The sequence below is a fragment of the Scyliorhinus torazame genome, chromosome 19 (genome assembly GCF_047496885.1).
Source record: "Scyliorhinus torazame isolate Kashiwa2021f chromosome 19, sScyTor2.1, whole genome shotgun sequence".
Taxonomy (NCBI): domain Eukaryota; kingdom Metazoa; phylum Chordata; class Chondrichthyes; order Carcharhiniformes; family Scyliorhinidae; genus Scyliorhinus; species Scyliorhinus torazame.
The window spans coordinates 54,034,751-54,048,764 of record NC_092725.1 but is presented as its reverse complement, the minus strand read 5'-3'; the positions used below and the strand labels follow the sequence as shown (position 1 = coordinate 54,048,764).

The following is a 14,014-nucleotide window of genomic DNA, read 5'->3' as shown; positions in this document are numbered from 1 at the left end:
AACAATAAGCAGTGTGTCAAAGGAGATAAGATCTCTTATTTTATCTTCAAATGCGAGCCCACGGTCCGGTTGATTGGAGGTGTCCAAAAGTACAACTTTATTGCTAATTATTCACTTTAATACAGTTGCATAAGAACTAAATCAAAACTTGGGTCAAGTAATGCATAAACTGGTCAGAACATAGTGAAAAGCATTAATCATAAAAGCATAAGAAAAGTATAAAAAATAGATGATTAAAAAATTCAGGAAGGCAGGAATTCATGTTCCCACGAAGTCTTACTTTTAAGGGAAGCCATATCTATGGTCTAACCCCTTATTTACTCTCTGATTTATAATTCTCAGCTCAGGCTTCCTAATTTAGTCAAATAACTGTCTGTCACTTAGAACATGATTTGTTGACTTCCAGTGACGGCGGCGCACACTGGAGGGCTCCCGCTCGGGAATGGAGTTTTAACACCCAGTCCCGGGGGCAACGGAGGCTGAAAAGGCTGTAAGAAGGCACACGGAGGAGAAATGTCCAAGTTTGGGAGAAAAACAGCCGTGAAAAAGGGGGTTAATGAAAGTCCGCCGGTGAGTGGAAAAAGTCAGCGCAGAAACTGTAAGGAAAGCGGAGTCTGGGGCACCAGGGGAGGCCGCATCGCTCACAGCAGAAGAAATGACCAAAGGGATGGTTGTGAAACTTGAAAAACAGTTCACAAGACACATGGATGTGATGAAGAAGGAGATGGGGGTGGTATTGAAAGTGCTGGTGGAGGAGGCGATTGCCCCGGTGAGGGCGGCGGTATCAAGCGCAATGGCGGAGGTGCGGGAGCAAGGTGAGACACTGAAGGAAGTGGAAGAGGCATTATCACAGCACAGTGATCAACTCCGCTCGATTGCGAGCCAAAATGGAAGACCTGGAAAACGGATCCAGGCGACAGAATCTGAGGATTGTGGGTCTGCCCGAAGGGCTGGAAGGCCCGAGGCCGACTGAGTATTTTGCCACGACGTTGGCGAAGCTATTGGGGGAGAGGACGATCCCTCCCGATATGAACTGGATCGGGCTCATTGTTCGTGGAGGCCTATACCAAAGGCGAGTGAGCCACCAAGAGTAGTAACTGTGTGTTTCCATAGGTATAGCGTGAAGGAGAAAGTCCTGCGCTGGGCAAAGCAGAAGCGGGTGGTGCAGTGGGTGGAGCTGGTATACGCATATACCAGGACTTCACGGTAGAGCAGGCAAGGAGGCGGGCTGCCTTCAGCCGGGTGAAGAAGGCAGTGTACAACAGCAAGCTGCAGTGCGGCATTGTATATCCAGCTAAGTTGAGGGTGACCTACAAATCCAACGACTTTTATTTTGGGACGGCGGAAGCAGCGGAGGAGTTTGCGAAGGCAGAAGGACTGTGGCAAAATTGAGAAATGGTTGTGTACCGATGTAGCCTCATGTAACTTTATTTTTTCACTGCGTATTGGTTATATGGACTAAATGAGTCAACATTGTATATATTTGGACAAGGGAAGAGATGGGACTTTCATTTGCAATGATGGTTCTTTGGGGCTTGGGTGTGTATGCTGGGGTTGTGTGCTAAAGGGGATTTCTTGGTTTTCCTGGGACCGGGCAAGGGGGAAGGAGACCCGGACTGTGGCCTCCACGCTGGCCGGTTTAAGCCGGCCAGTGAACGGGAGTGAGGTGGGGGGAGGGGCTGCGGCTATCGGAGCCTGGTAGAGCAGGTTTTGGTGAGTCTAGCCGGGGTGAAAAGTTGGGGAAGGAACCGAGATTGGGGGGTTGGGGGGGAGGAATTTACAAGAGGAAGTGGAGGGGAGGACTCTGGGAGGGGGGTGGAGGGGAGGAGTCTGGGGAGGGGGGGTGGGGGTTGTCTACAATTCATGGGTGCCATTCAGTTAGCAAGAAGTGTTCTCAATTACAAACATGAAAAAACACACAACAGCTACACTAATCTATGTATAACCGCCTTAGCTGTTCCAATTCAATACAAAATCCAATAAAACCAAAATCACTTTCAAGGGCGTGGCCCAGCACACTGTAATCTCACTTGAATGGGACTGGTCCTTTCCCTGAGATTCTGGTGCAGCGTCCAACCAGCAGATTCCAAACTCCTTCCGAAAATAACACTTCTTTAAGGTTACCAAGGCAGTTTGCCACACCCAATGTGCTCTCCGTTCACTGAACAGCTTTAAAATAAAAACAGGGAAATACTGCCTCCCTTCTGCAGTCCAAACCAAAACTGGAACCCAAACCCTAAACCCCCTCTCACCCGACAGCCACAGCCCAGCTCCACCCACAAATGACATCACTGAAGCCGTGCCGTCAAACAAAACCTTTCTTGAAGGGGCACTCGCATGACATCATGAATAAATCAATAATCTATCAAAGGACGACTTGGAATAGGCAACAGATGGCCCTGGTGGTGGGGGGAGGGGAGACGCTGGTGAGGGAAAATCAGATCATTGGAAGAAATTAAAATAAATTGATAGAAATAAAAATGGGGGTGAAGGTGGAGGAGCGAGTTCTCAGTCTGGAGTTGTTCAACTCCGGAATGCTGTAACGTGCCGAATCGGAAGATGAGGTGCTGTTCCTCCAGCTTGTGCTGGGCTTCACTGGAACATTGCAGCAGGCCAAGGTTTGGACATGTGGACATTAGATGAGGATGGTGAGTTGAAATTACAAGCAACAGGAAAGTTTGGGTTCTGCTTGTGGATGGACCAAAGGTGTTCTGCAAAGCGATCACCCAATCTGCATTTAGTCTCCCCAATGTAGAGTAGACCCCATTGGGAGCAGCGAATCCAATAGACCAGATTGAAGGAGGTGCACATGAAGCACTGCTTCACCTGAAAAGAGTGTTTAGGCCCTTGGATAGGGAGCAGGTAAAGTTGTTAACACCTTCTGGATTACATGGTAAAGTGCTGTGGGAAGAGGGTGAGGTGTAGGGGGTGATGGAGGAATGGACCATGGTATCCCAGAGGGAATGCCCCTTGTGGAATGCTGCCAGGGGAAGGGGGGGTGAGGGGAAGATGCGCTTGATGGTGGCAACATGCTGGAGTTGGCTGAACTGGTGGAGGATGACCCTTTGAATGCAGAGGCTGGTGGAGTGAAAAGTGAGGACAAGGGGGGACCCGATCCTGGTTCTGGGAGGGAGGGGAAGGGGTGAGAGCAGAGTGCGGTAGATGGGTCAGAAACAGTTGGGAGCCCCGCAAACCATAGTGGGTGGGCAACCACGATTAAGGAAGAAGGAAGCCATTTCAACAGCAACATTTTGGAAAATGGCATAATCGGAGCAGATGGGAAGGAACTGGGAGAATAGGATGGAGTCCTTCCAGAATGTGGGCTATGTAGAGCTGAGGTCGAGGTAGCTGTGGGAGTTGGTGGGCTTGTAATGGGTTCATGTATGCAGGCTAACGGGAAATGGTATAATGAGATGTGTGATAAAGAATTGGAGCCAGAAGGAAATCACAAAATTAGAGTTATGTACCAGGTGGTGAAATCTTTGAAAGATAGAAGGCGAGAGATAACAACAGATAGTGGGTGCATAAAGACAAAGCTGGTAAAATAATGTTTGAAAGAGACCTGGTACCAAAAAGATGGACCGAATTTATAAGTGATATGTTCAATGATCCAAATCTAGGAATGCCTGAAGATGTAGAGGCAACAATGGAACAGATATTAAGCTATAAGAGGTAAAGAATGCTTTGAAATAGATGAGTACAGGAAAAACTCCAGACATAGATGAAGTAACAACAGAACATCTAATGGCCACTTGCAAAACAAAGTTATAAGTTCTAACAGAAATTTGTGATCAAATATATACCAAAGATACATACCAAGTGAGCTGGGGCATTCATTATTAAGCTATCTAAGAAATCTGAAGCATTTTTAAACCTCCCTGTCAGTTTAAATTTTTTTATTTAAAAATTGCCAGCCTGGCACTTTGACAGTGCCAGGTTGGCACCAGCAGTGTCAAGGTGGCACCCTGCCAGAGGGCAAGCACCTGGGGGCCTCCGATCACCTGGGAGACCCCCACGAGTGCAATTCAGCCTGGTCCCAGTACTGAATGGCGCTTGCCTGAGATCCCCGAGGCAAAGGGGATAGATCCCAACACCTTAGTTACCTCTGCAAACTACATATTGGGGTAAGACTAGCTATCTCTCTCTAATATGCAAATTTGTCAATGTGATCCCGCCCACAATGGGCAGGATTCACATTGCGATGTCTCGCACAATTGTGTTCGTCTCGTGAGGCGTAGCGAGCCGGGTATATCCCAGGAGCGGGGTCCTCCATCATCTAGGGGCCATATTGCGCCACGCACGCTGACTTTCAGGCGCAACATGGCCAGTCGATCGCGCCCGAGAGGTTCAGAGTATGGATTGAGTATGAACACCAAAAAGACAAAAACAATTGTAGTTAGAAGCAACTAGAGGGAAGATTGAAGTGGATGGTGTCACACTGGGCCAAGTAGATCAGTTGTCTACTGAGGACAAATGCTAGCAGAAGGCAGATGTGATGAAGATAGAGATGGTCAGAAATAATTTTGTGAAGGTGAGGGATGTGTCAACAAGACACTCGAGCTGTTAACCAGGAACAAAGCTCATAAGATGCTCCTGGATAAAAGCAAATTACTGCGGATGCTGGAATCTGAAACGAAAGAGAAAAAAAGAGACCAAGGCTTTGACAAAGAGTCATCGGACTCGAAACGTTAGCTCTTTTCTCTCCCTACAGATTCTGCCAGACTTGCTGAGATTTTCCAGCATTTTCTCTTTCGTATCATAAGATGCTCCATTCTATTCATTTTCCTGTCTGGCTCAGAAACCCAGACAAGATCTGAGAAAGAAAATAGAGGCCGTTGAAATGTGACAAAAAACTCCATATGCAGGTCATAAGACAAATTAAGAGGTGCTTGAAATTGCAAGAGCCCAAAAAAACTTTGAAAAAGTAACATCCGGAATCGAAAACATCAGTGTTTCGGCCATTTGATCAGAGCTGAAAAGCCACAACAATCTTCTGGAGCGTAAAGGGGAGGCAGCAGAGAGGGGTTGTCCCAGACGTAGTTGGACGATGGGCCTCACAGAGCAGTTGCAGATGAGCTACAGTGGATGTGTGAGGATGGCACAAGAGAGACTAGTGCATTCCCGATGTCCTTCATCATTCCGTTGGTAGCTGCCCTGCCCCAAAATGCTGGAATTCCATCCCTAAATCTTGCGGTCTCTGCATTTCCCTCTCTTCAGATGCTCTTAAGCCAAATGTTTGCCACCTAATGGATTTTTCTAAGCCTCAGTGTCAATTTCTATCAATTTATGCTCCTAGGAAGTTTTTTAAATTATGTTAAAGGCACAGTATAAATGCAAGTTATTTTGGTTGTACTGGGAATCTTTGGGTATAATGGTGAATGGATCCTGTTATATCTTATGCAGGTTTTCCAATGAGGTTTTTGATTCTGATTTAGAATTACATTGAAGCCTGCTATCTATCTCAACATTCTGTCTTCAGCAGTATGTATGGGCTGAAGTATTGTCCGCAGGTGAATCGAAAAGATGGGCATACATTTTCATAGATGGAGCAGGACCGTACTAACGTTTTAAAAATAAAAACAGTTCCGGATTAATGTGACATGGGTGTGAAGGCCTGAGGCAGCTTGTGAAGAGTGAAGGATGAAGGCCTCCAGTGACCTTGGACCCTGGAACATCACTCGTGGCAGTGGATAAGTGGAGTCCAACCATGTGGATCTTCGCGTTGGTGGAACTTCCAGGACTGGGATCTTTGGGCTGCAGCACGTTGGGCGGTGATGGACTGTGCTGGGCGGAGGGAATTAGACTGGGAAGAGAGGAATGAAGAGGTGGGGCAGGTGTGGAGGTCTAAAGCGGAATGGGGGAGGTTAGGGAAAGAGAGAGGAATGAAAAATCCCTTTGCTTGTACCTTTTTAATATGACTGGCTGTCCAAAGGGGGAGGCGGCTACATCTAACCTCCTCAAATCTGTCATTGAAAGGCAGTGCAACAAGATTTTATAATGTCACCACAGTATCAATCCAGATTCCCTTGATCTGATTCGGGAAGGTCCCTGGATAGGTCGTCTCAGACTGGTTTGAATTTAACATTGTCTTCAAAAATCTGAGCCGTGATTCTCCGAGTCTCCGTTCCACGATCGCGCTTGGCGCGGGGGCGGGGAATGGGTGTCAGACCTAGGATCGGGTCCGACGGCGCTCCCGCGATTCTCCGGGGCCGCCAATCGACGCGGCCCTGGTCGGGGGCCATTGAAAGATTCTCCGCCGACAACTGGCCCTGCAAGTCCCCTGCAAAACGGAGAATCACTCTGGACTTTCTCCAGGAAAGTCCAGAGTATTTGCGCCGGTTTTCTCGCGGGTGTGGGGACATGGCCCCATTATCAGAGAATTCCATCCCTGGATTTTGGTGAGACTTCTTAATCCTACCTCAACTTAATTAAAATGTTTAGAGGGCGTAAATGATTTTGGAATACAATGCTTCTATCTGCAGTCTCTTAAATAAGCAGGTTTAAACTGCAGGATGCACACGCGCACACAAGACAGAGAAGGATGCACGCACAGAGAAAGAGAGAGAGACACACATAACACCGAGACATACACACGGTTGATTGGGTGCAAGTTGTCTGTGTAGGTAACTGGAGTTGCTTATTCGGTCCCCACAGAACTGTAGCAACAGCAAGATCTTAAAATTGTTTCAGTGAAGGGCAGAGAGAGTGTTTGCGTTGCTTAAAAGAGAGATAGAACATAGAAAAATACAGCACAGAACAGGCCCTTCGGCCCACGATGTTGTGCCGAACCTTTGTCCTAGATTAATCATAGATTATCATTGAATTTACAGTGCAGAAGGAGGCCATTCGGCCCATTGAGTCTGCACCGGCTCTTGGAAAGAGCACCCTACACAAAGTCAACACCTCCACCCAGATTACCCATATAGACCATATTTTGTGCTCCAGTGTATGTTATTTAGTCCTATTCTTCCCATTAATGGATGAGAATTTTGCATTTACCACGTGACAATGTCTAAAAACTCATAAGAACATAAGAACTAGGAGCAGGAGTAGGCTATCTGGCCCCTCGAGCCTGCTCCACCATTCAATGAGATCATGGCTGATCTTTTGTGGACTCAGCTCCACTTTCCGGCCCAAACTCTTCTGAAGTGATGGATTATTTTTGGACACACAAGGACTGTCGGTAAACAGACCAATGTGGCAGCCATTTTCTGCACAGCGGCATCCCGCAAGCGAGGTGGCTGGGCCACAGTTGTTATGTTGGATGAGAAGAATGTTGTCAGGGGAGTTCCTAAGCCGTCTTCGCACAGCGCCACTGGATCTTTAGCATCCACCTGAACCAATAGGACGGGCAGATGGGGCCTCGGTGTAACATCTCGTCGGACCGACGGCAGCTCTGACACTGCAGCCCGCCCTCCGAACTTCACAGGAGTTTGTCGGGGTAGCGGGTTTGAGGCATGGCCAGGCGGCAAGACTGGTGCACAACCGAAACATTGTCAGTCTGTGAATGAGTAACTTGAGGCCGTCGCTGTACATTTTACTGTTGCCTTTTCTGCTCCCCATTTTCCTCAGCACTACAGCCCTGGAAACTCGAGAGCTTTCCCAGTAGCCAGCACTACAACCCCCTCTTATCCTTCCCAGCTCTTTGTGACTGCAAGTGGCGGATTTGCCTCCAATAACCCGATTCCAATGACAGAGCTGCTCCCATCCGTTACCAACCCTGAGCATCTCTCCTATCTTCCCGATATTCCTCAAATTCAGGTAAAAACGAACACAACGGAACACGAAAGGGGCAGGTTGAGCCAACCCTTTACCAAGGTGCAGCTTGGAAGATGTGAGGCGGGATGGGGAGGGGGGACTGGGTGGGGTCGGAAGATGTGAGGCGGGATGGGGAGGGGGGGGGGACTGGGTGGGGTCGGTGTTAAAGGGGGTGGGGGTAGGGGTGGGTGTTGAATGAATTTGGAGAAAAGCTTTTAATGTTTGTTACATTTCTAAACGCAAAGCTCTACCCCACCCGGAGGGACATAGCTCCTGTTTAATTTGAAGTGTTCAGCTGAATCCACCACAAATACAGAAGAAGCTTTGCCTACCCCACTCCTGGTTTTAGACAACTAGCAACTCAACCTATTAACCTTGCCATGCATTTCAACTCGCCAGTATGCTGCATTGACGGAGATAAGACATCAAACTCAGTCCCCATTGGTTCAGGTGGATGTTCAAGGTACATGGCACAATGGGAAGGGAAAAAGGGCATTCATTTGGTATCTTTAACAGCATCCTCTCCCCAGACAATTAACATCGACCTATCTCGTGGACTTGGGGCATTGGCGAATGCCAAATGGTTACAGCTTTCAGCTCCGTAACATTTTGCTGCGTAGTGTTAGGAACAGCAGAATTGTCACAGCGCACAAGGAACACCACTCGGCCCTCCGTGTGTGCACCAGCTCGCTAAACATTTCTAGCGCCATTCTCCCGGTAACCCTGCAGATTGCTTCTTTCCAAACAGTCATACCCTTGAAGGCCTCGAGTGAACTTGCTTCATCACCGGCTCAGGGGGCAGTCCATTCCAGAACGTAACCACTCGCCGGCTAAACTGATTTTTCCTTGGGTTGCTTTTGTTTCTTTTGCCAATTTTGTTAAATCTGTGCCCCCCCCCATTATTGATCCTTTCACTATCTACTCTGTCCAACCCCTCCATGGTTTTGAATGACTCTCTGCTCTGCCGTCTTCTTCTCCAGAAGAATCCCAACTTCCCCGATCTACGTCATTGAATTTCCTTATCCCTGGAATGATTTTGACAAGCCTCTCCTGCACTCTCTCTATCCTTCCGAGAATGTGGCCCCCAGAACTGTACACAATATTCCCGTTGAGGTTCAACTAGTGCCTTACGCAATTTTAATTTATTTTTAAATCATTATTAGTGTCACAAGTAGGCTTACATGAACACTGCAATGAAGTTACTGTGAAAATCCCCTAAACGCCACACTCTGGTGCCTGTTCGGGTACACTGAGGGAGAATTCAGAATGTCCAATTCATCTAACAAGCACATCTTTTGGAACTTGTGGGAGGAAACCGGAGCACCCGGAGGAAATCCACGCAGACACTGGGGCTGGTTTAGCACAGGGCTAAATAACTGGCTTTTAAAGCAGACCAAGGCAGGCCAGCAGCACGATTCAATTCCCGTCCCAGCCTCCCTGAACAGGCGAATGTGGCGACTAGGGGCTTTTCACAGTAACTTCATTTGAAGCCTACTTGTGACAATAAGCGATTTTCATTTTGTTTTCAGACACGGGAAGAACGCGCAGATTCCGCACAGACAGTGACCCAAGTTGGGAATCAAACCCAAGTCCCTGCCGCTGTGAAGCAACAGTGCTAACCACTGTGCTACCATGCCACCCTTACCATGCCAAGTTCAACATAATCTCCCTGTTCTTTGTACTCTATTCCCCCTTTAATAAAGCCCAGGATACTATATGCTTTATCATAGAATATTATCATAGAATTTACAGTGCAGAAGGAGGCCATTCGGCTCATCGAGTCTGCACCGGCTCTTGGAAAGAGCACCCTACCCAAGGTCAACACCTCCACCCCATCCCCATAACCCAGTAACCCCACCCTACACTAAGGGCAATTTTGGACACTAAGGGCAATTTATCATGGCCAATCCACCTAACCTGCACATCTTTGGACTGTGGGAGGAAACCGGAGCACCCGGAGGAAACCCACGCACACACTGGGAGGATGTGCAGACTCCGCACAGTGACCCAAGCCGGAATCGAACCTGGGACCCTGGAGCTGTGAAGCAATTGTGCTAACCACTATGCTACCGTGCTGCCCTACATTTATTAACTCTCTCAACTTGCCCTGCCACCTTCAATAACTTATGCACATTTCCACCCTGGTCTCTCTGCTCCTGCACCTCCTTTTGTGTTGTATCCTTTATTTTATATTGTTTCTCCATGTTCTTCCTGCCAAAAATGTATCACCCCATATTTCTCCGCATTGAATTCCATCTGCCACCTATCCGCTCACTCCACCGATGTGTCGATGTCCTTTTGAAGTCGGTCACTGTCCTCCTCACAGTTTTCAATGCTTCCAAGTTTTGTATCTTGAAATTGTTCCCTGTAAACCAAGGTGTAGATCATTAATATTCATCAGAAATAAACCAGGGTCCCAATACCGGACCACTACAAACCTTCCTCCAGCCCGAAAAACATCCATTAACCATTGCTTTCTGTTTCTCCAGTCACTCAACCAATTTTGTATCGATGTCCCTTTTATTCTATTAGCAATAACCTTGCTCACAAGCCTGTTGTGCGGAACATCAACAGCATTGCCGTCTTCAGCCCTCTCTGTTACCTCTTCAAAAAGCCGATTTTCCTTTAAGAAATCCATGCTCGCGCTCCTTAGTTAACCGACATTTGTTTTTCTTTATTCATTCACGGGATGTGGGCGGGCCAACATTTGTTGGTATTTAAGAGTCAACAACATTGCTGTGGGTCTGGAGTCACATGTAGGCCAGACCAGGTAAGCATGACAGATTTCCTTCCCTGAAGGACATTAATTAACCAGTTGGGTTTTTACAACAATCGACAATGGTTTCATTAGACTTTTAATTCCAGTTTTCATATTAAGTTGAATTCAAATTCTATCATCTGCCCTGGTGGGATTTGAACCCATGTCCCCAGAGCATTACCCTGGGTTTCTGGATTACTCGTCCAGTGACAATACCACTATGCCACTGCGAGAAACTATTAATTCCATCCCAGTTTCATAGTTTCTGGAAGTTTCCCATCCACAGAAGTTAAACTGACTGGACAGCACAACGCACAACACGTTTCTTTCTCTTTGGCCTGCAGTCAGAGAAGGGGAGATTCTGAGGGAAGCAATTAAGTGATAATCCAGCACCATTTTAACACAATTACTGCTGGAAAGCCGGAGCTGTTTGGCAGGTGTAGAGTCTGCCTTTTGTCTGAGGGGAGTCCTGACTTGGAGTCATCAGGTGCCTAGCAATTGGTTCGCAGTTCACGAGCAACATCTTGCGTTTATGTAGCGCCTTTAATGCGGCAAAGCATCCCAGAGTGCTTCAGAAGCCAGTTCTCAAATGGAATTTGACGCTGTGCCATATAAGGAGATATTAGAACAAGTGAGTAAAAGCTTGATCAAAGAGGTAGGTTTTAAAGGATGTCATAGAAGAGAGAGATACAGAGGCGGAGAGATTTAGGGAGGGAAGTCCCTATTTATCTGCATTCCTGTGTAACCTGAGTCATCACCATCAAAAATAATCCAGTTTAAATATTTAAAGGGTCCAAATTCACCTGCCTGCTCTCTCTCAAATAACCATTTTGTAAACTGCAGGGTGGGGTGTAGATGGCCACCTACACACGTAGGACTCGCACCTCTCTGCTGAGGTAGGCGAACAATAGTTTCTTGCAGCCACTCTCTGCTGAGGTAGGGGAACAATAATTCCATGCAGCCAGTATAAACACATACTGACTGGAACCCATTAGTACTTGTCCGCAGGGGACTGTCGTAGATGAGAGATCTGGGAAGAGGTGAGAAGAGAGTTCAGTGAATTCAAAGTATTGGGTTCCTCCAGTTCCCAAACAGCTGATCCCAGCTCGTATGGGTGGCGTCACTGGGCCAGAGGTGAAAAATTGCATTCTGGTCGGCTGAATGTAGACTAAAATTAGGTAGATGGTGTTCTTTACCGAGTATCTATTGCAGCAGGGAAACCTCTCTATTCCCGGGACAGAGTCGAGTAAGCATTCAGCCCCAAAAATAGAGATCTTTCTCTGCTGATAGAGGACGAGGAAAAATTATCTCCCAATACTCAAGTCATTTTCCTCCCAGGCTTCGGTGTCCTATAGTGTCAATGAACCCAAGAGCATTGAAGGCTGTCCACAATCTATATTTTGAGTGTCTATGATTTCAAGGCGTAGTTAGTATTTTGTTTGTACACTTATTGACACGCTCAAAGAACTTGCACCGTTTTTCGGGACTGTCAGTTTGCACAGGCACACTACATACGGGTAAACTGATCGGAGAAATAGTCCCAGTTTGCCAGATAGAGTGAAAGGAAGAGCATGTTTTGATTTCTAAGCAGGGCTGGCACCTTATATGAGTGAGATTGAGCAGGGGAACGATCCTGAGGCCAACCCAGGCTTCCAACCAGTCTCGAGCATTCGGAGGAGTTTGCCCCTGAAAATGCAGAGGCCAAACTGCCATCACTAAACCAAAAAAGGACGATACTGAAGAAAAAAAAAGGACTAGACTTGCAGTTATCCAATGCCCTTCATGACCTCAGTTGCAAAGTGCTTGACTTCCCATGAATTACTTTTGAAGTGGAGTCACTGTAGTAACGTGGGAAACATGACGCCAATCTGCACTCCGCAAGCTCCTACTAACAGCAATGGGTGAAATGACCAGGTAATCTGCTTTTGTGTTGATCGACGGATAAACACTCGTCTCCTGTTTCCACGGAGCACCCAATAGCCGAGTTGAGGCGTTAAATCGATTCAACTGTTGAATAGTCTCTCAATATTTAGAAATGAGCGTTTTGAAAAGTGCCCCTTCTCTTCCTTCAACCTGCAGCTGGATGACGCGGGATCAGTGTTGCTGGAAAGCTTACTGAACAGAGAGAGGAATATCAACGGCATGGCAGCAAAGCCTTCGGCAACCAGCACCAACCCTTCTCCAGGCCCTTCAGTCCCCTCTCCTGGGCATACAGGTAACTAACTCAGTCCTGCGGTTTTAGGCACTCTCGCCAACACAAGGCACTCCTAGACCTAACTAAATGTGTACATATAAACTTTTGGCATACATAAAACGAAAATAATGTTTGGCAGTGTCAAATAGTGTTTGGGCAGCACGGTAGCATTGTGGTTAGCACAATTGCTTCACAGCTCCAGGGTCCCAGGTTCGATTCCGGCTTGGGTCGCTGTCTGTGCAGAGTCTGCACATCCTCCCCGTGTGTGCGTGGGTTTCCTCTGGGTGCTCCGGTTTCCTCGCACAGTCCAAAGATGTGCAGGTTAGGTGGATTGGCCATGCTAAATTGCCCTTAGTGCTGGGTGGGGTTACTGGGTTATGGGGATAGGGTGGAGGTTTTGACCTTGGGTCGGGTGCTCTTTCCAAGAGGCGGTGCAGACTCGATGGGCCGAATGGCCTCCTTCTGCACTGTAAATTCTATGAATCTATGAATTAAATGTGTAAAACAACGTTGACATTTCTTGTAAGGCTGGGACAGGTTTACGTCAGTGAGGATTATAAAATAAATGTGCCATACACCCAAATAACTATTCAGTTACCAAAATAATGTGCAGAATTATCATCATTCTTAGTCAACATACTCTTCCTCCTCCTCCTCGTCCTCATCTTCCTCCACATTATCATCGCTCGTCGCTAAAACTGGGGCCTGGTAGGACAGAAGAAATCCAGCCCTTCAGTGCAGTTTCTTTTTTTAAATAAATTTTTTAAGTATCCAATTTTTTTTTTTTTCAATTAAGGGGCATTTAGCGTGGTCAATCCACCTATTCTGCGCATCTTTTAGTTGTGAGGGTGAGACCCACGTAGACACTGAGAGAATGTGCCAACTCCACATGGACACTGACCCTGGGCCGGGATCGAACCCGGGTCCTTGCACTTTGAGGTACGGTGGCGCAGTGGTACCTCAAACGACCAGTTTCTGACGTAAAGGCAACTTATATTTTTTAAAGAAACTTATTTCTAAATGAAAGGATGTTTCTGTTTTTGGAGGATTGAGAGGGGACAGTTCTGAGGGTCACTGGCCCAATTGGATAGTTGCAATCAGCAATCCCAACCAGCACTAAATCCCCCCCCCTCCCCCCCCCCCCCCCCCCTCCCCCCCTCCACCCACCTCTTTTCTTTGTTGGCTCTCAAATCATTTTGAAGATGAGGGCACTGTGCTAAGCTCCTGCAGAGGCATCTGCACCATTGGCGGACTTCTTTCTGCCTGTGAGCTGGGCAGGATGCCAGCAATTCCTTCCCGGTGTT

At 47.3% G+C, this 14,014-nt stretch overlaps 1 protein-coding gene across 2 annotated transcripts in view; it reads left to right on the top strand.

Annotated features, from left to right (window-relative positions):
* Positions 1 to 14,014, top strand: part of LOC140396132 (E3 ubiquitin-protein ligase TRIM33-like) — a 159,254-nt gene that overhangs the window by 126,766 nt on the left and 18,474 nt on the right. Inside the window, exons 11-12 of one of the 2 annotated variants that reach the window (XM_072484287.1) lie at positions 7,573 to 7,761; positions 12,596 to 12,731. In XM_072484287.1, coding sequence (XP_072340388.1) covers positions 7,573 to 7,761; positions 12,596 to 12,731 — 325 coding nt within the window. The remainder of the gene's footprint in view (positions 1 to 7,572; positions 7,762 to 12,595; positions 12,732 to 14,014) is intronic. The other variant, XM_072484288.1, reaches the window with a different exon arrangement.